Source organism: Cygnus olor, chromosome 1, assembly GCF_009769625.2.
Source record: "Cygnus olor isolate bCygOlo1 chromosome 1, bCygOlo1.pri.v2, whole genome shotgun sequence".
In the NCBI taxonomy this organism is placed as follows: Eukaryota; Metazoa; Chordata; class Aves; order Anseriformes; family Anatidae; genus Cygnus; species Cygnus olor.
In genome coordinates this window covers 124,861,117-124,888,385 of record NC_049169.1, presented here as the reverse complement: position 1 = coordinate 124,888,385, position 27,269 = coordinate 124,861,117, and the positions used below count along the sequence as shown (strand labels likewise).

Here is a 27,269-nt window from a genome sequence, read left to right as displayed (position 1 = left end):
TGGATGCTGGTGATTCTGGAAGCAAAACAACAATCCAGTTGCCAAATCAAATCTCTTTCCTCCCCTTCCAGTTCACTGCAGTGTCTTGCATGGTCACCACACAGTTCTCAGCCATTTCATTACATGTGCAAATTTTCCTGAGGAGGTAAAATCGTGAGCTTATAGTTTACGTCTATTGATCCCAGTGACATTTTCTACTTAACAGGGTTTATGTCACTAATTTCTCTTTGTTCAGGCAGATCATCTAAGAACTAGGATTACTCATATGCTTGTTGCTGTCTTCAATTGGTAAGACGATTGTAGATTTATCTATGTGCACTTTATGTTCACTCATCCAAGTCTCGCAGTCTTCATATGTACAAGGTTAGGCAGTGTCGTTGGGTGAGTTTGTCATCTGTATTTGTCTTGACCGTGTGTAAGAAGAGTTTTCAGGGAACTCAATCTGTTGGTTATGTGACCGGATTCTCCAGTGCAGAGAGGAGCTGTTGAACGTCCATTTGATGAGAACAGCACAGCTCTGCTCTCCAGTGACTTTGCCTGTACCTTCATTATGTTTTTCAGTCCGTGTCAGAACAGACAAAAGCAATTCCAATTTTTACCTGGTCTGGTGAATGTAAGTTTAAAAAAAAACATCCCAACAAAGTGATGCTGTGACATTGTTTATATTGCAAAAAATGTTTTGTGTTTAGAAAGGCATCTCTGTAAGTAATTGTGGTCTTGCTATGTTCGAGGCAGAAGTGAAATCACATTAGGATTAGTTGAAAATGTAAAAGGCATACATAACCATGTGGCTTAAATTTTGACAATGTATCATCCTTTGTACCTGCTAACGTTTGTGTTAATATGGGGAAAGATAATTCTGTCTGTAATGGAAAAAGATAATACTTGCTGCCACATAATTCTCCAACTCATTTCAAAGTTACGCTGTAGATAAACCGCAATCAAACCCCGAAGAGTGTATAGCAAAAGTTTAAAAACACTTTTCGTCATCTGCCAAAAAAGCTTCAGAATTACAGGAGATGTTTCATTTTGTCAGCCTTGATTACATGACATGTCTCTTCAGGACAGTTATTTCTGTAACCTGCAATTGAAGTGATTTTAAAACGTTTTCCAGCTATTAGAAGTTATTTTGTGCATTAGGTCAGGATTTCTCAGTCTCCAATTCTGTAAGGGCAATCACGTTAGGAAGGATGGAGAGAGACGTTCAGAACTGAAGAGTACCTCTTTCTCTTGTGATTGGGTTACAAAATTATAGTAATACCTTGAAAGTGCTGAAGTTTGTATTGAATTCATTGGAGAAAAGATAAAGGAATTAGTGACAACTTGTCATTAGGTTCATTTGCTATAGATGTATCTAAAACACAGGACTGCAAAGTTGTGCCAGGGGAGGTTTAGGTTGGATGTTAGGAAAAACTTCTTTACCGAAAGGGTTGTTAGGCATTGGAATGGGCTGCCCAGGGAAGTGGTTGAGTCACCATCCCTGGAGGTCTTTAAGAGACGTTTAGATGTAGAGCTTAGTGATATGGTTTAGTGGAGGACTTGTTAGTGTTAGGTCAGAGGTTGGACTGGGTGATCTTGGAGGTCTCTTCCAACCTAGGTGATTCTGTGATTCTGTGAAAGCAGGAGAAATGGTGATTTCATTTGGCAGTACACCGTTGCTCTCAAACACCAGACTTTAGATTTTAGCGATCAGAATTATCCTAACTTTATTGAGGCGCTTTCTCAGATAAAAAATTGACTTTCCAGGAAATCGTGAGCAGCACCAGAGAGCTGAAGCCTGACAGACACCGGGTATGGGTTGTTTTCGTAAGGGATATAGGGCTGTGGGGGATGCGGCGGGGCACCACGTACAACCACGGCAGGTGTTGTGTTACGAGGGGGTCTCGAAACCACGTACGGCGCTCCCGCCCCAGCGGCCCGACCGTTGGGGAAGGCGGGGGGGGGGGGGGGCGTTCCAACCGTCGCCGCGCGCGCCTGCGCGGGGGCGGGCCTCCTGCGCTCGCCCCTCCCGCTGTGCCGTGCCGGGCAGGGCCGTGCCGTGCCGGGCTGCAGCGGGCGGTGCGCTGGGGCCGGGCCGGGCCGGGCCGGGCGTGAGCTGCCCCCGGGCATGAGCGCGGGTGGCCGCGGCGCCGCAGCGCGCTAGGGGCGGCGGCGGCGGGGAGGCGCCATGCGGCTGTGCGGGGCGCTGCTGAAGAGCCCGATCCCCAAGCAGATCGAGTACTACTCGCGCTTCTCCCCCTCGCCGCTCTCCATCAAGCAGTTCCTCGACTTCGGTGAGTGACGGCAGGGGGGGATCGAGGGGGAGCGGCCCCGGCCCCGGCCCCGGCCCCGGCCTCGGCCTCGGCCTCCGAGGCCGCCTTAGGCCTCGCGTCCTCCCCTGCGAGGCCGCTGGGGGCCCCGCCCGGCCGCGCCTCGCCTCCCCGGGGGGACCCAGGGGGCTGGCCCCGAGGCCGGGGCTCCCCTGAGGCCGCAGGAGGGACGGGAGACGTTTGTTCCCCCCGTGCCCGTGCTTACAGCTGGGATGTAATCTCCACCTGCTCGTGGGGATTTTGTGTGCTTTAGGCAGCTTTCCCGGTGAATAAATCGATATTTCTCCTCGGGAGCACGGGACCCAGGTTTGGGAATGGCTGGTGTGGCTGTTGGGGAGCTGGCGTGTTGCTCGAGATCACAATAAGTTTCTCATATCTGGGTCAGAGGTTGCTCGGCTGCCGTCATCTGGCACCAGGGTTGCTTACATGTTGTTATCCCATGAATGTTGCCTGTGAAGTAAACATAAAGGTCACGCGTAACACTGCGAAGCTCAATATGGTGCTCCTACATTCCAGTAGCACGTTGAAGGCAGGAGAAGACAGAAACGAGGCCGTGGTGTTAAGCCAGAAAGCGATTAAAAGTGGAAGTGGTTGCATGTTCATGGCAATGGCGTTAGCAAAAGAAGGCTGTGAGTTTAAAGAGCCTGCACTGGGAGTGTTCTTGCTATGGTGTCTCAGTGACGCAGGGCTTTTATCATTAAAACAAAACAAAAACCGACAGCACGCCTCGTCCTGGGTTACATCAAAAAGGGAACATGACTAGCACCCGTGCTTTCCTCCTCTCATCTCTGTTCACGAGTCTGTCTTGGCCTTCCCCACGCATTCCTTTGCTGCTGTTTTTTCCCTACCCAACATTTATGCTGCTTATGCCATGTCTCTGCAGTGGCCTAAAACCAGAGTATCTCTATTTTAGTCCTGGCACTAAATAATTCATTTCACTATTGTCTAATTGAACGCTCAGTTTGTGAGTTGTTGCTGGGAAAGCACTGATATTTGTGAGGCTCTTGAGTTGTGACTAGAGGGGTGCAAAGACTTCAGGTTTTCTTTTAATGTCTTTGGTATTCTGGGAAAACATATGTTTTGGTGAGGATTTTCACCATCCCAAGTTGTCCCTGCAGTACTACTTGTTGTTGGATATCTCTGCTGTGGCAACCTTTTAATAATGCTAATTTTTTTTAACCTCATAGTATTTGTATTACTTCATGGTTTAAAAAATGTCTCTGTCCTCTCCAGGAGGAAGTAGTCCTATTTCTTCATTTTAAGCCTGATTTCAGTTAGTTGATATGACCAGAGTAACGCAAGTATGTTACAGCCTGGCCAGTGCTGTTCTCTGGGTCTGCTCCCAGCTGCTGTCACTGGATGTGGCTGTGAAATCTGGTGTGTTCTTATGGTAAATAGTTCAGTGCAGTCATGTCTGAAGACTGGGAGAAGACTGTAATCTTTACCGTTTAAAACCTCTGCAGAAAAGAAAGGAATACCTGCAGTTTAGGCTCCTGAGATCACCACGGGATGTTTTCAGGAGTTTACAAGATTAGTAGCTTACGGTGCATCTTGCTAAAACTATCAGCTTAATCTTAGCAAGCCGTGTGGGCTGCTTACATCTCCACTGACTTTCTCTTTAGCGTGCGTGTTTACTGAGGAAACCTGAGTAGGAAGATTACAGTGGCTTAATCAAATAGGTTAAAAAACACTCAGTTACTTAACTTGTTGAGGGTTTTGGATGTTTTCAAGTTTGACTGGAGGCTTCAGAGGCCTCCGGGAGAAATTGGCAACAAAATGCCAAGGTGGTGGATGTTGGGGCAAGAACTCTGGTGCTGTAGGCATGGAAAGCTTGGACAAGACTCAGTATGTCAGGTAGCTACATTACTTCTGCCTGAGCTGCCTGAAGAAGAATTTACTGGTGGCACAGGGGACAAGCTCTCAAGAGAGCAAATAGGCCAGGCTCCCAGAGTGTGACACTAAGGGTGCAGTTCAGCTATGTTTACGTGGCCTGACTGCTCGATGGGAAGAAGAAATTCTGGTCTTTGGCAGCTACTATAAACTGACTACATCGTGCATTTAAAAACTTAACTCAGTGCAACTTAAACTTAACTGCATTTAAAAGCTTAACTCAGTGCAACTACTACAAAAAACAGTTTAGCTACTTTAACTCATTAACATGAAAAAAACAGTGAAACAAAACAGAAAGCAATACTTAAAGCAGTGACTTTCTGTTCTTTTTTCTAGCCGAGTCCTATTTGTGTCCCCATACCATGTTCTGCCCCACGTGATTTACTTTCTGTCAGGCGTGCAACTGTCCTCGTAGCGGCCACAGCTTTGTAAGGGGTGGCAGTGTCATGGGCTTGGGACCTCTGCGTCATAAACTGAGCACACGGTTTATACAGGCCTCTATAATTATCCTGGTCTAACCCCCCCACCCCCCCCCAACAGCCCCCCAAAACCTGGATTCACACATGTACTTCTAAACTTGGTAGTTACCCTGGAAGTTATTTTGGTAGGCTTCCAAGTGCAGGCATTCCTAAATGGCACAGTTGTGATTGCTAAAATAGCTTTTCTGAAACAGGCTTCTAAATAGAGACATTCAGGTGCGTGAGGCTTTGTATGCTTTTGGGGTTGGATTGGTTTGGGGGGTGGGGGATACCAGTACTGGAGATCCGTATTTTATGTCAGCGTTGATAGAACATCCTAATTTAAATTTGCTTCATCTGTGCAGAGCAAGCCTTATAGGACTGCAGGTTAATTTGGAAGAGCCAGCAGCCTGCCACAGCAGCTACATATGAGGGTAACTGGGCAGTCAAGCGTGTCTGGGGAAAGCAAATAACCAGTTGGGAATCTCTGCTGGAGAGAGTGAAGCTTCTGTATTCAGCAGTGTCCGAGCGTCTGAAAAAGCACCCGGAGAGGCTTGCGCTCACTCCACCTGGCTTGCTAAGGGCTAGCTTCGAGCCACGAGCCTTACAGCCAAACTATCACAGGGCTGTGCCCGAGCTAGCAAGTTCTGTGCGACTGCATAGTCTGGGTCACGCTGTTGACAGTAAACAACTGGCGGTAGGGCTACTAATGAATGCTTCTTGACCAGAGCACTTGTACTGAAAATGTTATTTACAAAATAATGGAGCACGAGTAAAGAGAAGTGATGTAAATTACATGCAATCCTTTGATTGTGCATGAAAGATTCACTTTGGTTTGCTATTGCTGTTCTGTGAATGTACACTGGTAAACTATACTAAGGCAATAGTCTCACTGCTGCTGCTCAGGTGATGAAGTGCCTGCGGTTTATCAGGTACCCCGTGCTTTTGGGGCTTGTTTAGTACTACAGCTGTCTTGGCCAGTTGGAGCTGCAGTCTTTTTTGCTTTAAGTCTCAGATCAAATGTTTTGGATGGATTTTGTAGCTGAGGTTAAACTTGCTTTTGGTTAACTCTTTGTGTGTGTAGGTAAAGCTTAACAGAGTGGCACTTATCCCCGGCTGTTTGTCATATGTTAGTGATCACGGACCGCATAGTTCTCGTGACTTTGGACAAAAACGTCAAGTATATACTTAAGGAAGAAGACGGCGAATCACAGGCTGAATGAGCTCTTGTTGTGGAACGTGGTTTAGGAAGTCCTGATTTCATTGGTTATAAACAAAGTGTCTGTGGCAACTGCTGCAAAGCCTGGCATTGAGGAGTATCACGAAGGCAGTAATTTTGAAGTCGTGCTGTACTGTGAACAACTGGAGCGTGCAGCAGATAATCACAGTGAGTACATGCCGTTTGGGTGCTGACGTGCTCTGGAGCCTGTCTGGAGGAAAAGATGAGCAATGGATCCTCCTCGTTTTTAAGTGTAATCTTTGGTATGAAATTGGTTAGCTTGTGGTCCCCATTAAACTTACCTGTCTTGAGGAAACGTGTAGGCCTGTTCCAAACCTGGCAGGAAGAGCAGGCCAGGTACCAGTGTTGCTGTCAGGTGTTGTCACTTGTGTGTGCAGTGCTAGGTCAGATTCCTGCAGGAGTGTTTACACGTCATGTTGTCCTGTTGGCAGCGGGAAGGCATCAGCACTGAAGCTGAAAACATGCTTAAAAACAAAAAACTGACAAGGTAACGAGCAGACAAAATTTGAACAACAAGATTATGGGGGTTGGAAAGTAGAGATTGAAAGCAGCCTTATGTCTCTGAGCTTAATTATTGATCTTCTTTTAGAAGATGGCTATTATAAGATTCTTTTACACACAAAAGGCTTTTTTAATGCAACTTTAGTGGAGAGATTGGCTAAGACTTTCACAAAGTTTAGTGCTAAAAGGAACTATAAAGTAATTACCTACTGCTTATTGCACACAGCTGCATTTCTCTACTGCTATCTGTGTACTCTAAGGCCTTGTTTGATTTAAGTGTATCTTCCAAAAAAAAGTCTTAACCTGAATGCTAGCCATTGGTATGCTAACCGCTGAATCAGATCAAAAAGATGAATGCTAGTCAGACATTGCCTTTTTTTTTTTAAATCTTACTGGCTTCACTCCTGACCAGCAATTTTGTTACAGCTTTCATTGGTAGGTTAGGATCCTTTTGATGCCCAGATTTTTTTCTCTGAGGTATTTATACATCGTGTCTCATTTTTGTAAAGATAAATATATTCTTTACATGAGATCTTTCTGGCCTCACGAAAATACCATGGCATTAACTTCTTTGGCTTTTCCGAGGTTTTCAGTATTATTCTTCAGATATCTGTCAGAGCTTTAAATAGAATCCCGCTCTGAGTTTTGCCTAGCGTTGGAATAGAATAACTTTCTTTGGCTTTGTTTTTGTATGGACAGACTAGCCTTTTGATCTAGTGCAAGCTGGATGGGCATGCTGAATTGTCTGTGTACATTTGTGCTTGGATTGTTTTGGGAGTATTGCTTTTTGGTTTTGTGGGCATGGATTCTGTCTGCACCCCGTAGTACAAAAAGGGGTCGTCTTTGAGTGGGCTGTAGCACAGCAAGTAGCTGGAAGCCTTTGTGTGATGCAACTGCTGTTATTTACAACCTGTTACTATTTACAGCTCTGCCCCTCTCTGGCATGCAGCGGTATTCCCACACTATCCAAAATACCAAATACCAATACCAAAGCTTTTTATAAGGACTGGTATCGATTGTTCTGAAGGTTCATAAGAGTTGTCCCAGTTAAATAATTTGGTTCAGCAGTCACTATCAACCTGTGGTATGGGAGAGAAAGGTTGTTTTTTGTTTTTCTTTTTCCTTTGGGGTTGTACTCTGTAGTATTAGCTCACGGTGCAGAATTAGATCAATTACAGAACTGTCTGTATCAGTCACTTTTGGAGGCTGTTTGGGGAGTGAAGTATGCTTGTTTGATAGTGACTTTTCTCAGAAATGGTTTGCTTTCATTAATCTTATGCTGCTAATTACATTTTTCACTAGTTGAGTTCTGCAGAGTTCTCAAAAAATGCTAGTGTTGGTTTAAATTTTTAATGATTTTGATTATGCAATAAATGACTTCATTTTTTTAATCAGTAATTAAAACTCCATGTATTCTGAATCCAATGTTTTAGTGTACTTGGAATACAAATTCCTTAAATTGCTGTGGACAGCCGAACTGTCATATCCAGTTATATTTAAAGCTAATTCCTAAGATGTAAGGAATATCAGATGTGTCAATTTCTGAAAGCAAAATGCTGATGCAGACAAAAGATAAGAGAACAGTAGAGCAGTGTTAGGAACTGAAATGCTATTCATTAAGAAATCGAAGTCCTTGTTTCCAGTTCTCGTGTGTGTGTATATATGTGTATATATATATATACACACAAAATGGATTGCAGTACAAATAACAGTAAAGGTGAAAACGCAAAGGAGAGAAAAGCAGAGAAAAAGATATTTTGCAGTAGTTAAGGAGAACATCGAAATATAGCATTTACCTCAGTGAAGTACATAATGATAAAGACTCCTGAGTTCATCTTCGGTTTGATCTTCAGGAAAAGATAGAATAGCATCCAGACAGCTAAGGAGAAAGAAGGAAATCACAACCCCTCCCACTGCCGATACAAATTTTGGATAAGCTGAAGTCTGCTTGGATCCTCTTGGCTCAGAGGATGGCAGCAGCAACATGCAAAGGCAGTGTTTGTGAGGAGCTGCCCGCTTTCTTTTGTAAATGTGGGAGGCCTGGTGCAGCCCAGCTGTTGCGTGGGGCGTTCGTGGCAGTAACCGGTGGTGATGGTCCCAGGGCTGTGGGGTTGGACAAACACAGTACTTGCCTCTCGCGGAGAAGGACGTTAGGATAAGCCAGGAATTAGTCGAGTCATGTTGACTTAAATAGCTGAAAAACTGAACGAAGTGGTAGTGACGTAATGCCCAGATGAGCAGCAGGAGATAGCGGGGCGGTAAACAGTCAGTGCGCGGGGAGTAACTTCAAGATGTGCAGTAGGTGTACAGCGTCCTGCTGCATTGCTCCAGCCAGGAGCTCAGCACCCGCACAGCCGCTTGCATCCCCTCCCTCTTCCCCAGTGGGGCGGGGGGAGAAAATAGGAAGAGCAAATGTGAGAAAACTTGTGAGCTGAGAGAGACTGTTTAGTAAGAGAGGGAAAGAGGAAGAGGAACAGGTGATGTTAAGGCACTCATCTCCTCCCACCAGTAGGCTCATGCCCCAAGTAGTGGCTGTCTTGGAAGACAGCCCCCCTAGGCTTTCTCTTGCTGACGGTGACATTTTGTAGTATGGGACATCCCTTTGGCCGGCTGAGGTCAGCCACTCAGTCCTGGCTGTGTTCCCTCCTGGCTTCTTGCCCACCCCAGCCCACTCACTGGGAAAGAGAGAGCCTCAAAGCTGCTGGGCAGGAGCAAAAGCACTGCTGTGTCATCATCTCTTGTTTTGGTCTTTGGTCACAAATCTGAAGCACAGCACCTTATGGGCTGTTGTGAAGAAAGCTGGCTCCGTCCCAGTCAGACCAGTACAAAATCTTTATCAAAATATTCCACGTATAGTCAACGTTTCACCAGCAGCAATTAGTTTTCACGGTACTCTTCTGTGGATAGAGAGCAGTATTTCTGTGGTCCAAAACAATGTAATCAGTGATAAGATTTGGCTTTGAATTTAAGAATCGTTTTATCTAATTCAATACCTGCCACATTAAAGCAGCTTCTCTTGGTGCCAGTTATCCTTAATATACTAATGTTTTCTTTAAAGCTACCATTTTCCCAAAATTGCAGAAGTGTTTTGTAGACTACTACCTACTCTTTTTAAAGCATATTGATGTTTTTGTGCGTGTTCCTGGAGTCACTTAAGGGTCTAATTTTTCTTGTTGGAATAGTAGGCTGAAAGGGAGGATTATTTTATTAAAGCGCTGAACCGTGACTCTGAAATGTTTTTCTAATGCTCTTTGTGTGTTGTAAGAGGCTATTATATTGATCCGTCTGTTCTCTGAACTTCTGAATGTAAACGTGACATTCTCTAACATGTTGCTTTGACCTGTTTAAATTATTCTTTTCCCTGGGTGGAGGCCACGCTTACTGCATACACGTGTAACTCTAGCACATTAGTTTGCAGTCAATGTAAAATAAATAACAGTATTGTAAATACCTTCACTGATTTAATTCTTTGATGTCATACACTTGTGCAAATTTTTGTGGTTTTTATTTTCCAAAATTGGGCTTAAGACTGTGCAAATAGAGAAAGAGGAAAGGTTAAAAAATATAGAATAATGTTTTGTTATTTTTCTTTTACCTGCTAACTGCTGTTACTTTGTTCTATTCCTTTCTCAAGCATTTAAAAAAAGAAGTGTAGACTGGGTAAATACATTGATTTGGTAACTAGTGGTGGCAAGGATGAGTCTTCTAATCTTTTTGTAACATGTTTTGTAGAGCATTGAGAGCATTTTGTAACAAGATGGATAACAGCTTTGTTAACCTCACTGAGACTGAAGGGAAATTACACCATGTGTTATCAGTGGTATTTTTATGTAATTGGTGTTAACTGTGTGTCTTTGCTCATAAACTATAATTTTATTTATGCTGGTGATTTAGAGTAACTTTCCCTTTGGCATCTTGACTGGGACTGAAGAATAATGCAGAGATTTGTATTTTTCTGAAACGTTTAATATTTTTCTGAAACAGTTAATGGGAATTGTGGACATTTCCCCTAAGGGTTTGGGAGTAAGTTCTCAAAACTGAGAGCTTAGGGAGGCTGTTAAAACTGTGGAATACCCAGCTATGGCCTACAGTGTGAAATATGTTTTTGTGGGAGGCAGAAGTGATTATAAGCTCAATGGTACAAAATCAGTCCTTTCCATAATCAGTTTATTGTAATCAAATCTAATGGAAGAGCAAAAAACAGAATAAAGTATCTTTGGCTTGGTGTTTTAAACCTCCTCTACATTAAAAGTTTTAAAAAACCAATTACCTTAAAGGAGGCATTAGTGAGATGGGGAGTGGGCTCTTCTCCCAAGCACCAAGTAATAAGACAAGGGGAAATGGCCTCAAGCTGCTCCGGGGGAGGTTTAGGTTGGGTATTAGGAGACGTTTCTTCACTGACCAGGTGGTGCGTCACTGGAACAGGCTGCCCAGGGAAGTGGTTGAGTCACCATCCCTGGAGGTATTCAAACAACACGTAGATGTGGAGGTATTCAAACAACACGTAGATGTAGAGCTCGGTGACGTGGTTTAATGGTGGACTTGGCAGTGCTACGTTAAAGGTTGGACTAGGTGGTCGTAGAGGTCTTTTCCAACCTCAGTGATTCTGTGAAAATCGTGGGTCTCGCCGGAACAAAATGCAGCGTTCGTCTTGTCCAGTGTCTCCTATTTAAAAGCTGTGGAGCCTCTTCCCAGTGTAGACGCAAGTTGTGCTGCACCTCTGTCTTTCTCCGGGGCTACTCCCTGTTTGTGTCTTGGAAGAGGAGCTGATGCTCTCTGAAAAGCCACTTTCTCTAAGAGGCTGCTGGTTAGGGAGTCTTCGGGTTGTGTGGGTAGCTCAAGGCTCAGGAATCAGGCAGGGACCATGGTTTCTCCTAAGACCATTTTGGTTCTTTGCCTCTCGTGTATTGTGGGTAGTGCCTGTGAAATAGGCAAGAGAGCGTGTCTGTTAAATGGTTCACCTGACTTCCAGCCTACTCCCAAATTGCCCTGAGGACAGACAGCCTTGGGCGTATGTGAATTCTTCTAAAAACCAAACAAACAAAACACCAGCAGCCTGTAGGTAATTGTTTGAGCACCTTTGCATTAAACTTTATGGATTACTTGACTACTCTTTTCTCTCTTGGCAAGTGCTTTAAAATACTTATTTCATTAGAATTGAACGGTGAACAGCTACATATTTTTAGATCAGGGAAGTGTATTTTAAAACATGTATGTATCTCTGTTAATTTGTGGTGTTTTATATAATAACTGGTGCTGGCTTACAGCTGTTGTGAGTGGTTTTCTGATGATCTGTTCCTCTTCAGAGATAAACATCTTCCCTCAAATCCCTCCTGTGAAGTGAAGGCTGTGGCTCTGAGTAAGTGCAGTTTGACTAAGACTTTGACAGAGCGGCGATGTATCGTTCACCTGACCCTTCATTCCGTCGTCTGTTCCTGTTCAGCAGTGAATTAAGCTTCTTTCTAACAAAACCAATGCCACGTGAAGGACCGTTCGCTTGCAGCCTGCTTACTGGGGTTGGCAAGGGGCACATCCTAGCACGCAGCTAATGTCGTAATGGATCCGGTGGCGGCTTCTGTGTTGAGCTGTTCAGACACACTGATGACAACCATGTGAGGTTAAATATTTTGTACTTAACTTGTGTTAAAGTGAAAATCTGAACTGACTTAGCACCCGTGGTACTCATCTGTATGACCGTAGTAATCGATACACATACGGGTAAACAAGCTGATGCTTCAGAGATTTTTTAAGTAAGTGGAGACGAGTATATTTTTTTCTGTGTACAAATTGAACAGTAATTATGATATTTAATTTTAAACTCCTTAAGTTGAAGTCTAGACCTCTGACTCATGAAGAGGATTTGGGATGATCATCTAGATAGAGAAATAAAGTCTAATGTGTTCTCTTTAGTGAGCAGCTCCCTGAAATCTTCCTTTGGAATGGAAAGTGCTACAGCTGGCCTGGCAGTCAGAGTGCTTGAATCTGTTGTTAGTCAGATTGCCTAAATCAGAAATGCGTTATTAAACTCGGCTATTTCTGTACACCAGCTCTGGTAAATCGTCCATATGATGTGACGCATGACTGCTAGAAAGCTTAACTCAAAAGCTAACCGGCATGTGTGCTTGTTAGGTTGGGTGCAGTGAGTGTGCTTAGCACTGAAATGCCACAGGGCACAATTCAGTGGTCATACGGCGTTAACAACTAACCTCTCATCTACGAACGTAAATATTTTAGGAAATAGGGAATCCAGTTCAAACAAACAGCTTTCTTAGGGGCAGCCTGTGGTAGGGAGTGAGTGTCAGCAAGAGTCAGCATTTCCGATTATGGCGTGTATGCACCTTTTCCTCTTGCTTCATCATCCTTATTATATCTTGCAAAGCCCTCTCTTAAACCAAGCAAACAAACCCTGTGTGCTTTTTGTGGGATTGATGTTTTTAGTGGTTGGTGAGATAAATCCCTAGAGACGGTGCTGAAAGTCTCTATTCCTGTTTGGGAATAGGAATGATTTTGAAGTACTGGGTGGTGGTGTTTTTATTTTTTTAGCCACATCTGTTAGTGCTATGCAAGCATAGTATGTTTACCTTTAATATATAGTCCCTGCTTCTGAAATGGTGTATAATCAGTGGAAATCATAGCTCCTTGTTTAGCTCTATTTTACTAGTTTCAGCAGCAAGATCTTAATTTTAGCCTTTGCTCAGTCTGCTCTGATGCCTTGATCTTACTGCATCTTCTTTTGAAGATTTCTCTGTCCCTCCGTTTCACTTGTTTTGTCTGTCTATACAGGAGCTAAAAATACTCTGGAAGCCTAACAGAAGAGGATAGATGTGGTTGATCACTTTCCTTCCTGTTTTCCTTTAGTTTTGCCCTAGGAAAGAACCAAAAGTAGTTTCACAGGGATAGGAGGTGAAAGGCTTCTGATCTTGTTTTATGGCTTTTGAATGGAGCCTGTCCTCCCTGGCATACAGCGGGTGGGACTTTCCTGCTTTAGAGCCTTACTGTGGTGTGGTGTCTGATGTTTCGGCTCAGTGTCAAATAAACAGCCAGTGGAGATTACTAGACTTCTAGGTGCAGTGAAAAGATGAAAAAGCACTTAATTTATCCTGCTCCTGTCTCCTCTGTCAGGTAAGTGCCAATACTCAGAAACTACTGCTGCTTTTATGATATGAGCCGGGCAGTCCAGTACCTGGTAGGGACGTGGCAGCCATGTTAGGTTTATGAAGCAGGTGACTTTGATCACCGTCCGTGCTCCTGTAGTTTGCTCTCACGTGGGTGTGTCATGAATGGGGGAATCTGGCAGCTGAACTGAGCATTTGGTAATGTTCTGGAGGGACACGACTTCATGGTCTCTTGCTGAGTTTCTGCCGCCTTCTGGGGTGAAATCGAGATGTGTATGCGCCCTCTTCTGTAGCTTTCTATATGTGACTAATCCTTTTGTGATCTGAATCTTGGTCAGCATGGTATTTTGTTGGCAGTTTGTAGAATTTGTCAGAATTGAATTTGCATCTGCTGCATGTGTGTGAATAATCTCTGTGTTGTTTGTGCCTCCTGTTGCAGGATCTGGAATAAATGTTTTTTTTACTAGATCCAGCTTTGCAACAATTGTCTGATTCCATCTGTACAATGGAAGGAACTGGAAAGACCCTGCTTCGGAGAGAGCACTGTCATGAAAGTTCATTCCTTCCAATTGAAAAAGATGTATATATTTTTTTCCCTACCCACTACAGGTGTATGATCCCTAGCCTGAGTGGTGCTTGTTATCAATGCTGTATTTGTTCCCATTTCTTAGCACTACAGGTGGGAAAAAAAGATGAGGAGAAGACAGGAAAGAGAATAGCAAGTGTTCAAAGTAGAGTTAAATCCCAGTAAGGGTTAAATAGAAAGATTAGTAGAGAAACCTCTCTGGAAACACAACTCTGCTTCCTGAATTTCCCTCAGATTGAAAGTTTCCTGGTGATAATGTTGACATATACCCCCTCAAACGTTCCACTTTTAATCTTTATCCATCTGATGGTATTGCATTTGGAAGACTTTAATGCATTCAAGCCTGCTGTTATGGTCTGTGTAACTCTGATGCTGATAGAGCATGTTTTCTTTGTGTTTTCTTTTTTTTTTTGCCCCTTCTGGTACCCATTTCATTCATTAATGGTGTGGTTTGTTTTTGGTGGAAATGTTTTGGTGGAACGCTTTTTCACATATAAGAAAAAGGATTTTAATGTTAGATGCCACCTTTTGGGTGACCTTCTCATGAAATGTTAATGTCTTACTGTTTTATTTAGGCAAGTTTAGCTGTATTCTCAACTGAATCTGAAGTTGCAAGGGTAATCAAATCGGTTCTAATCAAATCAGTTCTTCAGATGTCATACTTCATTGCAAAATCAAATGTACCATCATTTTTACCATCTCTTTTTGTCTGTAGTGGTTGCTGACTGCTCCAAATGCAGCATTGTGGAGGTACCATTCCCTCTGCATCGTTATAAAGCACGCCTGGCTTGTTTCTACCATGGAAGGATGTTCATTGAATGTTGTTCACTGACCGTAGTTTCATGTCAAGTCCAGGAGATCTGGACACTGCTTACCTCCCTGTTTGGATGATATATCTTCTCTTTTGCCCTATGCTGAAGGCTGTATCTGTTCTGAGTTACACCAACTAGTACAAGAGCCTCAGGGCTGGCGTGACGATCAGTTCATTGCAGACTTGAAGGTGTCAGAGGGGAGGCCATGAGCATGCTTTCCTGTATGACTTTAGTATAGTGTGGGTGACTAGTCCAGACAGGTGAGAGCTTCAGAACATTCGGGATGATGCAGCCCTTATTAAACATGCTTTTTTTAAATTAAACATCTTTTTAAAGGCCTCCCTTGGTGACACTTGGCATAACTTTTAGTTTTTTGCACTCGCTGTGCATGTAAAAGTAATCCTTTGAAGATGACTTCTTCCACAACTAAATGTTTAATGCTATCTTTTCTGTCAGAGTAACTTCTGATATGTAGCTTAATCTACGCAGCCTCTACTTCATTTTTACTAACTCTGGCATGCTTCAGAGATCTTATTTTCTACCTGTTTCTACCTTCTTTTTATGTGTAATCTTCCAGTTTAGTGTTACCAGTGTTGAACAGAGTGGGTTATTTTTGTGTGTGCTTTTCCTTCACCCTCTTTGGTCAAATTCTCAGCTAAGTTGTAAGCACCGTAGGCATGATCTGGGAGTTTCTTAATCAGATTGAAAGTGTAACTTCCATGAAGAATGGTAAAAATCTAGAGATAATCTAGACTCCTGAATTTGAACTAAAGTCTGCCCCTTAGAAAATAATCCCTAGTAAGTGTTTTTCTACCATGGAGAGCTGAGCTGGGCTGCGATGTTCCCTACAGCAGCATAGACCTATAGCAAGAGGTATTCTGTAGAGTTATATTTTATGTTAATAAACATATAAGTTCATGAGATACTTCTCATTGAAGGAAACCTCTTTCAGTGCCTGCTTTAAGAACTTGACCTGCACATTTTTTCCCCAATTAGAGCACCGAGGCTGAAGTATTATTCAATTGAAATGAAGTACCACTGTATTCACAAACAGTGGAAAATAAACATTGAGCACGTGCATAAAATTGTGAATCCCATATATCAAGTGATGTCATCTTGTCCTTTCATCATGCCTCTGTGCAGAAGTGTTTTACTTTGACTAGAGGTTTATAATACTTCTATCCTTATTTTTTAAAAAGCACACTTGTAAATAATTTCAGTTTTATGTGTGGTGTGCATTATCAAGAAGGCAGAGAAATCTAGTTTGCTTTGTGTGTCTGGGTGTATAATGTATATGTATGAAATAAAACTGATGCTGTACACTTTAATGTCCTTTTTTGCTGTTTTGCTTGTATTGAGCATCGATTATCAAGTTCAAGCTAATTCCTTCAAGTCAGAAGGAGTTTTGATGAAGTATAATGGATTCTAGAAATTACTTGCATACTTACTAATGAATGATTCAAATTTGCAATACTTCGAATATATCTGTCCATCATTGTTCACAAGAGCGTTAACAAAGCAGAATATTGCTTAATTCTTCAGTGGAAACTTGGCAGAGTTTTTGTCTTCACAAAAATCAATGTAGAACTTGTAAAAACTGAAATAATTGCAATTCCGATGCACTGTTCTGAAAGATTTTTATTTTCCTAATGCAGAATCTTAGCTATCTGACAGCTTAGGTACCTTAGAAATGGCATTATAATCTTTAACTGCTCAACAGTTTGAGAGGAAAAACAGTTATTGCTGATGGATTTCTATACTCGCAAAAGTTTTTATCCTTCATTTTTATTTTTTCCATTAATATGTTCAGGACTAGCTAAAATATGCAAAGAAAGGATCTGGTGACTTTGTCTGGGCTTCTGTATTCTCACGAGTAACTAGATACCAGAGGGTGATAGGTAGAGTGCTTTACTGAAACATGGCCAGTATAAGTGTAGCTAGAAAAAGTTGATTAAATAAACTGGATTCAAACTTTCTGTTTAGCTGTAGAGGATCCAAGACTTCCAGGTGCTGTGGCATCTTGGGTTTTCTCTCTTTTCCAGTGTTTCTAATATCCTGTATGTGACATTAGGAAATTCAAGCTCTTGCTTTAATTCACGGGTATATCATAATGTGGGGGCTGAACCACAAATTAGGTGCTAATATTGGAAACTTATGCTGCTCTCAATTTAAGGAAATAACTTCTTAGCTTTTAGTCTTGAAATTAATATCTTCCATAATGCCTGACTTGCAGAGAATTTTCATTTTCTTGAAATACCACTCCAACACGTTTCCTTTAAAATTCTGCTTTAAAGTCTTTAAAAAAAAAAAAGGGAAAAAGTGCTTTTAAATTCCCTCCAATGTTTTACTTTTAGGCATTAAAACTACAAGTTGAACAAACAAGTTTTTGTTGTGCTCCTTTGCTACTAGTGCTTGAAATCTAGAATTCAATTATTTGACTACCAAGCAGAAGCATATAGAACTGTCATTACTGAATCTTCGTTTAAAGAAAGTTAATATGCATTGATATTGAAACATTCTTAAGGATGAAATGTTAACCTGGCCTTAATTCAAACTACTCAAGCTTGCTGTGAACATAAAAGTTGCACAGAAATCCATAATTAAGGTATAATATTTTAATGGAAGCCAATCCATCATTCAGAGAACGTTCAGTCTAAAACTTTAAACAAGTCTTTGGTAGGTAAGCTGTTTTTAACTTAAACGTACTCATTTTACTCAGACAAATGTGGGTGAAAAACATGAAGGGAGCAAGACAAAAAAAGAACCTCAATCACTAGGACTTAAATACAGAGCATCTCAGTCCTTACTCTTCTGCATTTTTATTTCCTACAGTTCAGTGATTTGGTGATCTATGGGCAAAAATCCATGACTCCTCAGAGTTAGAAATGAATGGTAATTTCATATAATTTAACAAGATAGCGAAAAGGTGTATTTGCACCATATTGCTTTACAAAATAAAAGCAGCGGGCCTTCTAGTAGTAGGTGATAACAAAAGCTGTATTCATAGCATATTATACTGCCACGCTAGCACTGTGCTTCCATATCATTACATTCTGTCTTGGAGTCTGCTGCTACCATTGCTCCTTAGTGCACCATAATTAAACAGCTCTCTGACACAGCACCCCTTGTTTTGGAAATAAAGCTAATTGCAATCCTTGAAGCCTAGTCCCTAGTGCACTAGGGCATAGGATTACTGTATTCTTTCTTATGTGTGAATTCATACAAAGGTAAGCAGGTCATGACTTAGTGATATCTGTCTATTATTGAGTAACTTGTTGGGGGCTGTGGTGTATAAATCAAGGTGAAGTTATTCACAAGTTCTATTTTGCCCTTAACCTTGAGCGTGGCTTCAAATTGTGTTGAACTGAAACTAATGGATTGAAACTGGATGCAGGCTGTGGTGTTTAAGCTGAAAGTTTGTTTCTGGCAATGTGCAGACCTAGCTGGAATGATACCAAAATCAAGAAAGAACACTATTTTGAAAAAGGATCTAACAAAGCAAAAGTAAAGCCAGCTTATGAATCTATCTATCTATCTATCTATATGATTGTAGTTTAAGCCTGTAGAAATGGGTTTACAACTTGGTTGAACACTGTTTCTAGGAAAACTTTAGAACTTGCATATGATAAATTATATTAAGGAAATAATATAGACTCAGATTTTTTTTTTTTGCACTTAATAGGTTGTCCCTCTTTTTGACACATCTACTATTACAGGAAAATGTAGTATTACAGGAACTGCTGTAAGGAGCAGCAGCCAAGGAGCAACCATTAGGACACAGTATGTTTTCTGTTTCAAAAGCTGAAGGGTATCCAATTATTGCTGATCTAAGCAAATAGTCATTCTCTCTGCCATGCACATGCTGTTTGGCAGGCAGATAACTGACCTTATGCTAGAAGCTGAAGCAATGCCGTGGAGGCTCAGATAAAGCACGTGCAGCTAAGCAGACGTTCTAACCAAGTATCACAAAACAATGTACTGAGGCTATGGTGAAACAAGGCTTCAAGTTAGTCTGGAAATAGCACTTCCTTTCCTTTACCTGAAGTGACCATGCAAAGGGGCCCCAAAATGCTCTGCACTTGAACACAGCAAGGCAACTCTCTGCAAAGAGACAGTTTAGAACTGCTGGGGTGAGACGGATGAAATAGAAATGTGCCCTTGCTTATAGGAGAACAGGACATTGGTCTTTTCTGCCAGTCTTGCTTTCCACTCCAGCAGCTTTTGTTGCCTTCCTTGCACAAACTCAGGGACTGTGTCCTTGGAGGGCCTCCGTGCCCTTTCACAGGCTGCCACAGGCTATGCATTCTTGTTCACTTTTTCCTCATTCTCAGGGCTGCATTTCACTCCTTTTGCTTTTTCTTGCCTATAAAACAACCAAACTTTCTTGTCAGGCACTCTTGTAAAGAAGCAGAACAGTCATTGTCTTTGTTCCAGAGTTTTTTTGCAGCCCAGAAGGTGTAGGGTGAGCTAGTCAAAGACATCTCTCCTGTTGTCTGGCCAGTCTTCCTGAAGACTTGCAACATCAGATGAGTTGTGAACAAACAAGTGGCTGCCTCCTCTGTCGTGGGTGGTGCAGTGTCAAATGTCAGTGAAGGTGTGAACTCTGAATTCATTACAGTGCCTCAAGAAAGCAGCAACGTGATGTTGCATTTCTTCTAATTTTGTCAGGATGTGTTTTGCATTTTCACCTCTTCAATTACAAAATAAGTAAACCAGGAGCAAATGTTTGCTGGAAGACCAGTTAGCAGAACTGCTGATACCAATAGAATGTAATGATCCACTGATCGGGGATACGTAGATGAGCAAGAAAAAAGGGAAACCCTAACCCTGCCTGCCTGTTCCCCCAAGCTCGTGTTACGTGGTTTGACTGGGAACTAATCCATCAATGCATGTTCCCTATGCGAAGAAATCTCTGCTATTCAGCTGATTATAATGGGACTGTCTTAAAAAGTATCACATTGATTGTGCCAGTTTCATTGTACTCGAGTCTTCCAAATTGCAAGTCTTAGTGATTATGTGCCTAGCAGTGCTTTTAACACTTTCTGGTTTGCTTGAACATAATTTATAGCTCTTGTATTATGTCTTCACTCAAATTTTGCAGGTGGTTGCACTGGTTATGATCACAAAAGACATTTACTGTCTTTGTGGATGAAAGCAGAATATTGGCTGTTCATTACGAGTAAAACTTTTGTTTTGTTGTTTGTTTTTTAATTTACCTGGACTCTTCAGAAATTGGTTTTGGTGAGAATGTCCCTATCTTATAAAAAGCTACGAGGTACAAAATATGTCAAGTCAGGCCTGATCTTCCATCTGAACTATCTGGGCAAGAATCTTAACATCTCATGTTTTCAAATACAGGTTTATAGTTACCTCCAGTGACTGATTTAGCAGAAGAATACTGTCAGTCGTGTCAGTCTTCTGGTTTCTGTAGGGTAGCTCCAGAGAACTACCATTGTTCCAAGTCGGTCCACAGCATAGTAGTAGTATATTTTGGTTCCCTTTTGTTTGATTTCTGAAGGGGGGTTTTCTTATTTTCAATACATTGTGCTGGATAATAATCTCTTAAAAATGAAAGTCAAAGATTCTCAGCTGCAGCTTTTTAAGACTATGAGCAGGGCACTTCACTTGCAGCTGTCTGGTGAGCTCCTTGTAGCCTAGTCCTAGGAGGGATGACCATTTTGTTGGTCTTCCCATGTGCTGCTGAAATGTTGAAGTACTTAGCAGGTCTGAGAAGCTTGTGATGTGAAATACCAGCCAGCTGTTGCCATTCTCTTTTGCTGCTTTGTTTTTATTCCTTGCCCTCCATTATATGTGCATGTGTTTCTTAAAAGCTCACTTTTCTATGGAAGTCATACTGATAAAAGCTAGTATTTTTACAGTCTTACTTCCAACTAATATCAAGTATTCGGTATTAGATGATCCTTATTTATAGGACAAGAGCTAGGATGATGCTATTACCCTTTATGCTGTAAGGCACTGATAAAAATGTATAGCATTTTGCTATCTGATATAGCTTGTAGTGTGCGTAGTTTAGTAATGTTGCTCTAATGCTGTAACTATTGTGTCTAATGCTCTTAAGATCATAGAGCTGCAGAATATCCTGAGTGGAAATGGACCCACAAGGATCATGGAACCCAACTCCTGGTTCCACGCCACACCACCCAAAAATTAAACCCTATGTCTGAGAGCATTGTCCAAACGCTCCTTGAGCTCCATCAGGCTCAGGGCTGTGACCACATCCCTGGGGAGCCTGTCCCAGTGCCCGACCACCCTCTGGGTGCAGACCCTTTCCCTAACACCCAGCCTGACCCTCCCCTGTCCCAGCTCCGTGCCGTTCCCTCGGGTCCTGTCGCCGTCCCCAGAGAGCAGAGCTCAGCGCCTGCCCCTCCGCTCCCCTCGTGAGGGAGCTGCAGGCTGCCATGAGGCCTCCCCTCAGCCTCCTCTGCTCTGGGCTGAACAAACCCAGGGGCCTCAGCCACTCCTCATACGTCTTGCCCTCCGGACCCTTCATCATCTTTGTGTCCTTCCTTTGGACACTCTGGTAGTTTTATGTCCTTTTTATACTGTGGTGCCCCAAACTGCACACAGTGCTCAGGGTGAGGCCGCACCAGCACAGAGCAGAAATGATCACTTCCCTTGACCAGCTAGCCATGCAGTGCCTGATGCATCTGGGGTATGGTTGGCCCTTTTGGCTGCCAGAACACACTGTGCTGACTCATGTTTATCATTATTTAATGTTTTTTGAGAGCTTAGATATTTAATGCTCTTTCAGGGCTCAGAACTGCAGAAGTTAGTTTTGTATATTTAAGCAGTCTAAAAGGCAAATGCTTCTTTTTTTTTAAATAATAAAAATAGAAGTACTGTAATTTTTCTGTGAAAGGGATTAGAAAGGTTTGTGTTATGTTGCAATTTGCTGTAGCAGTATACATGAAAATTCTGAGGCCCAAGGAGTCCTGTATAGAATAATAAATGAGTATCTGTAAGTCTTTTTTGACTGGGATGCTTTCAGCTGCTCAAGTTTTGTCTTGCTATTATTTTCTGTGTCTCTAAACTTCAGAGTAGACACAAAGAAAAAGCTAGTAAATGGAAAGAAGAGCTATCTCTTGATGCCTCTCATCTTAAAACCATTTCTCGCAAAACCAACGCGTTTCTCAGACCTCTGAAAGAAGGAGAAACTCAGATCTGAAGTTTTTCATGTGAGAGTGTTGGGAGGTGGCTGATATTGTAGATGTGAACCGGAGAGGACATAAAAAGCAATCTAAGGGGATCAAACTCAATCGAGGGCAGTAACAGACCTTTCTGTTTTTCTCAGAAAGTTATCTGTACCTTGATATGTGTGCGAGGTGCTGGTGAGGATGAAGTCTAAGCACATGAATGAACAAAAATCAGATTGAGACAGTCAGAAACTGAGCATTTAAAATGAGAATGTCTTTGGCAGATAAAAGGGGGGTAAGCTCTAGGAAGGTAAAAGTGCCTTCCATTGTACCAAAGAAATAAGCACACAGAAATATATGTTGGGAGTGAGAGGGGAAGGGAAGGTGGGTACTGAAAAAAAAAGTTGGTTTTAAACTTTTTATTACCAAGTGACTTTTTAATCTTCTGGCACTATCAAGTCTAAAATTTGCTGTGACAGCTGTATGTTTGTTTTTTGTTCCCTGTAACAGGTCGTGACAATGCATGTGAGAAGACTTCGTACATGTTTCTGCGGAAAGAACTTCCTGTGAGGCTAGCTAACACCATGAGAGAAGTCAATTTGTTGCCTGATAACTTACTTAACAGGCCTTCAGTTGGGCTAGTGCAGAGTTGGTAAGTTGTTTTTTTTAAAGTAGATTGAGAAATTAGTGTAAAACTGAAACTATATGTGGTGCTTTACTTGTGATTTTTTTCTTCTGTCATATGTTAAGTACTCTTGTATGGGTCATGGAGATAAGAATTTGTAAGTTAGTATTTTGAATAAAAACATAAAGTTGTCTCCCAGGTAATTAGAATCAATTGATAACTCTAAAAAGCTATCTTTTAAAAAACTTCTTACTGTATTACACCCAAGACTTAAAATAGCTTGTTCTTTCCTATTAATTTTCTTTTGTCGAAAATACTGAAAACAAAATTAAACTTCACATGTTCTTCTCATTAATAAGTTTTTAACAATAAAAACTGGTGTTCAGTGGAAATTATGGAACAGGATAAAATTCTGTTGTTATCCAATAAGTAACATTCTCTTATTAATAATTATGCATTATACTTAAGTAGTTTTTAACTGGACTGATGCTAAATGCTACCATCTTCTACACAGTAATTCATTTCTAGTCTACTTGCACATTCGGTATGTTTTGGAGACTACTGCCTTGTATGTATTAAGCGCTAAAAAAATGTTGTTCATAGGGTATTGATTGTTTCTTTCCCTACAAATACTTGATTTGAAGAATTTCTGTAAAAATACAGCAAACTTTCCCTTGTGAATAGCAGCTTATCTACTAGGTACACGAGTTGCAATTCATGTTGGATTTTTTGAGTTTCAGTCATAGCCCTTGAGCCAAGAAACTCTGCATTGACTGTATATCGACTGCTGGGCTTGGTCTCATATTTACCAAACTTCAGACTTAGAAACTGTAAAGTAGGATATGTGTTATTGTATAATTTGATTTAAATGTGTTTGCCTGTGAGAGGTAACATTAGCTGTCTTGATGACTACTTCAAACATAGCGATTAAGTGCTTCAAATAAATGTAAATGCTGTGGAGCCCCACAGTAGCAATTACTTTGTGGCTAAGTGGCAACTTGCAGGGACTGAAGGTTTGTATCTATTCGATGCTACTGTTATACTAAGTAGAACAGAATGGATAATATCTGGGCCTTTCAGGCTTTTCTGATCTAGATTATTTGTGAAGCTGTCTTAGTGGAATCCAGACAGATGAACACAGAAAAGGAAATAATTTTTCTTTGACTATAGAGTATAATTCTTCTAGTCCAAAAATATGTTCTATGGCATATGCTTCCACCCTGCTCGTGCAGGTCTGGCAAAGGTCCGGCAATAGGTGTTTAGAGTGGGTGAACACTTCAGAATTTTTGGTTAGCTCTTTGAGGACTTCAAGTAAGATTATGGCTACAGTAGGTAGGGCTTAATTAAATCTGGAGCTCTTTGGAATACATGATGGTCTAAATCATACCTTTTGTGTGACAATGATGCACAATAGCTCAGCTGTAGAGTGATAGTTTTCTGTTAAATGGGCCAAAAGACAATCAGTAGAGTTAATGTGATGAACAGCTTCAAATAGATATCTGACTCAGTGTGTCCTCTGATTTTGATCCTCAGTTAAATAACAGCTTTTGTGGAAAGGAATATCTTCGTTAAGACTATGTGAGAGTACATTAGGGATTTTGTATCAGAATTACTAAGGTAATTGTAGAATGTTGTTTTTCTGATTATAGATGTGGACTTTGAAGAGTTTTTCCTGTTTTTCTGCTTGGAGTTTAGATTTTTTTTTTTTAATGTTTACCTGTAGATTAAAAGGCCTGTTAATATACCAGTTAGGAATCTTGGGCAAAATATAATCTATAAGTTAGGTCTTAAAAAATAAATAACCTAAGCTTAGGTTTGAGTGACCAAAAATATTAGGCAGTTTTGAAACATACGTTTTAACCTAAGCCTTAGACACACCTAGAGAGAGATCACTGAATCTTATGTAAAATATGAATTCAGCTGTTCAGCTGCTATGTGAACTTCTAAAATTGAGAAATCTCCTCTTGATGCACTTATTTTGTACTTAGACTTCTTAAGATCAGACTTTACAATCCTCTGTTTTTAGTATGTCGTAGGTTTAGAAAGCTTGACTGTTTGTTAATATGCAAGCCAAAAAAAAAGGTATGTTTGCCACAAGTGAGCAAATACATTTTGTAATACATTATTCTCTGTAATCTGTTTAATTGCTGATTTCTTGTAAGTAGATAGGGCTTAATTAAATAATTCTGGAGCTCTTTGGAATATATGACTGTAATATACTTGTCTAAATCATACCTTTTGCGTGACAGTGATGTGCAATATCTCGGCTGTAGGCTGATAGTTTTCTCTCCAGTCACCAACATAATGTGATAGTATAAATAAATCACAATTACAGTAGAGCCTTATGGTTTTAATGTGTTTATGACAAGACACCAAATTAGCTGGAGCTTTAAAATGCAAGTTTCCATTGTATCCTTAACGTCAGCCTGCCAAATAATTCAAAAGGCTCCTAATCCTTGTAGTAGGTTTTATTATTCTTTTAAACTAGTGTAAGGTGGCTATAGATGGAATTTAGGTTTGGTGGAGTAAGAAAATAAATTAGCCCCACCTACTGTACAGCATGGATTCTTTCCTGTCAATCTTCTTTCCAGCTAGTCAGTAACATTCGGGATTGCATGAATTTCAGTCTCTTACAGGTCCCTTGGGAAGCAGTCTCAACCTGACACTACTGAGAGTACGCTCTCTGCTGCAGGCAAGCCCTGTTCTTTCAGTCTTCTAATCCATTTTCATGGTCCTGCTGTAGGCACTTTGCTTCCTGTACCACACTCCTTGTCTGCACTGTGTAACAGGAGTTTTACAACTGATTGCTTGATTGCTCTCAGGAAAAGTGCAGTCTGTCTTTCTCCTTTCTGGATTTCTTAGCCTGATGTATGTGGCAATGAGGATAAGCAAGACAGCTGTCCTTCCTTTGTTCTATTTGGCTACTCATTTTCAAATCAAGCTGGCATTACCCACGCGGTGAATTACGAACAAACAAACAGAGTTTTGAATTTCAATCTGCACAAAGCTAAAGCATTATCCCAGTCCCAGTTAGAATTTATAACTTTGCGTGCACATATGTTTTGCATGAATTAGCAAGGGAAGGAAGAAAATGAATGAAAATAATGATAATGCTTTTAATGTGTTTTGGCTGCAAAGTGGAGTGATTCCAAATAACAAATCAACAAGCAGCATGGTAGGGATCAGCAGCTTATTTTAGTTATTCAAAATTAATGGCCAACTTCCCACTACTAAAGAAGAGGGCCTTTTTTTAGGTCAACTTTGAGAGGACACTCTATCTAAAATTTAGATAGAACATGCAGAGTATGGAGTGTGTGGCAGAACTGCCTAATAAAGGACGTGATGACTAATGTGATGTGGAGAAAATAGTTATGATAAAGCCAAAGGATAAGGTCAGGGCTTATAAAATACCAAAAGTAACTGTGAGGGTGTCACAACGAGCTGCTACTCTGTCATATCTGTAATTCCTATTTTAATTAACCCTGATTTTTCTCTACTCTAGTACTTTCCTGGAAAGAAATATAAAAGTCTATTTATCTTCTTGAAAAGATACATTATAGAAATCATTAGCTTGAGGATTAATAATTATTTTCCTCTATTTTTTTATAGTCAGACTATGCTAATGAATTTGTGTTACCATGGAAATGTGTTTTATCAGTGCTTGGGTGTTAGAGATTCTAAAGGAAAATCTTACTGAAATACATGTGGGGAAAAAGTAAAGGCATCTTACATGATTTTTTTTTTAAAGGCTGGGGAGGGTGGGAATGGTAGTTAAAATTTGGAGTTGGCATTAATGGGCATTTACAGTGATTTCATGTATGAAATGTACCATTATGGAATTACTGCATTTGGCAGACTAACAAGAATTCAGTCTACCTTGTGGCAATTAACCAAAGAACAAGGTTAGAGTACTTGAAAACAAAGAGCTTGCCTAGTGAGTTGTGGTGGATTGTGTTAAAGAATTAAGGACCGGAAAGACAACAGATTTGAAGGGCATAGGCTTGGATTTCTGCTTTTGATAACTCACTGAAAGTAGCAAAATATAACTGACACTTATTTCGTTTATTGTTTTTGTAGATTTGTGTTCTGTGTTGTTGTATTAGTTTACTAATAGTATAGCAAAGTGTCCATTATTCTAATACTTTTCTATTCTAGCTGGCTGGTAATTTTATGTGAACTGTTTAAAACATGGCCAGTTCTGCTTTCCAGTGCTTGGTAAATCCTGTAGTTACCACCTTCAATTACCCTTATCTCCCCCTACAGTTCTAATCAAAAGAAAATTCAAGGAAATAGATGAATTGTATGAAAAGGGAATGACATACTTTACACATGCTAACTGACATAGGAGTATACTGCATGGCTGGCTCTGCGCTGATAGGTAAACTGTCCTATTGGTGGTGGTTAAGATAGTGTTGTGAGTTACTTATTACAGTTCATCAGGGCTATAAATTTCCTTTTAAACATTTTTACTTCTTAGGTTCTTCAGTTGGGGCTGTTTGGGGAGGAGTAAGGAATGAAGGGATGTAAGCAGTTTGAAAAATTGTAAATTGCAACTAAAAAAAATGTATGGCACTTGCAG

The 27,269-nt window shown here is 41.1% G+C and overlaps 1 protein-coding gene across 2 annotated transcripts in view; it reads left to right on the top strand.

Moving 5' to 3' along the window:
- Positions 1-2,056: 2,056 nt before the first annotated feature.
- PDK3 (pyruvate dehydrogenase kinase 3) overlaps positions 2,057-27,269 on the top strand; it is a 54,960-nt gene continuing 29,747 nt past the window's right edge. Inside the window, exons 1-2 of one of the 2 annotated variants that reach the window (XM_040531558.1) lie at positions 2,057-2,273; positions 22,576-22,717. In XM_040531558.1, the coding sequence (XP_040387492.1) occupies positions 2,168-2,273; positions 22,576-22,717 (248 nt within the window). In that variant the 5' untranslated portion in view covers positions 2,057-2,167. Of the gene's footprint in view, positions 2,274-11,779; positions 11,844-22,575; positions 22,718-27,269 lie in introns of those variants that run through there. The other variant, XM_040531568.1, reaches the window with a different exon arrangement.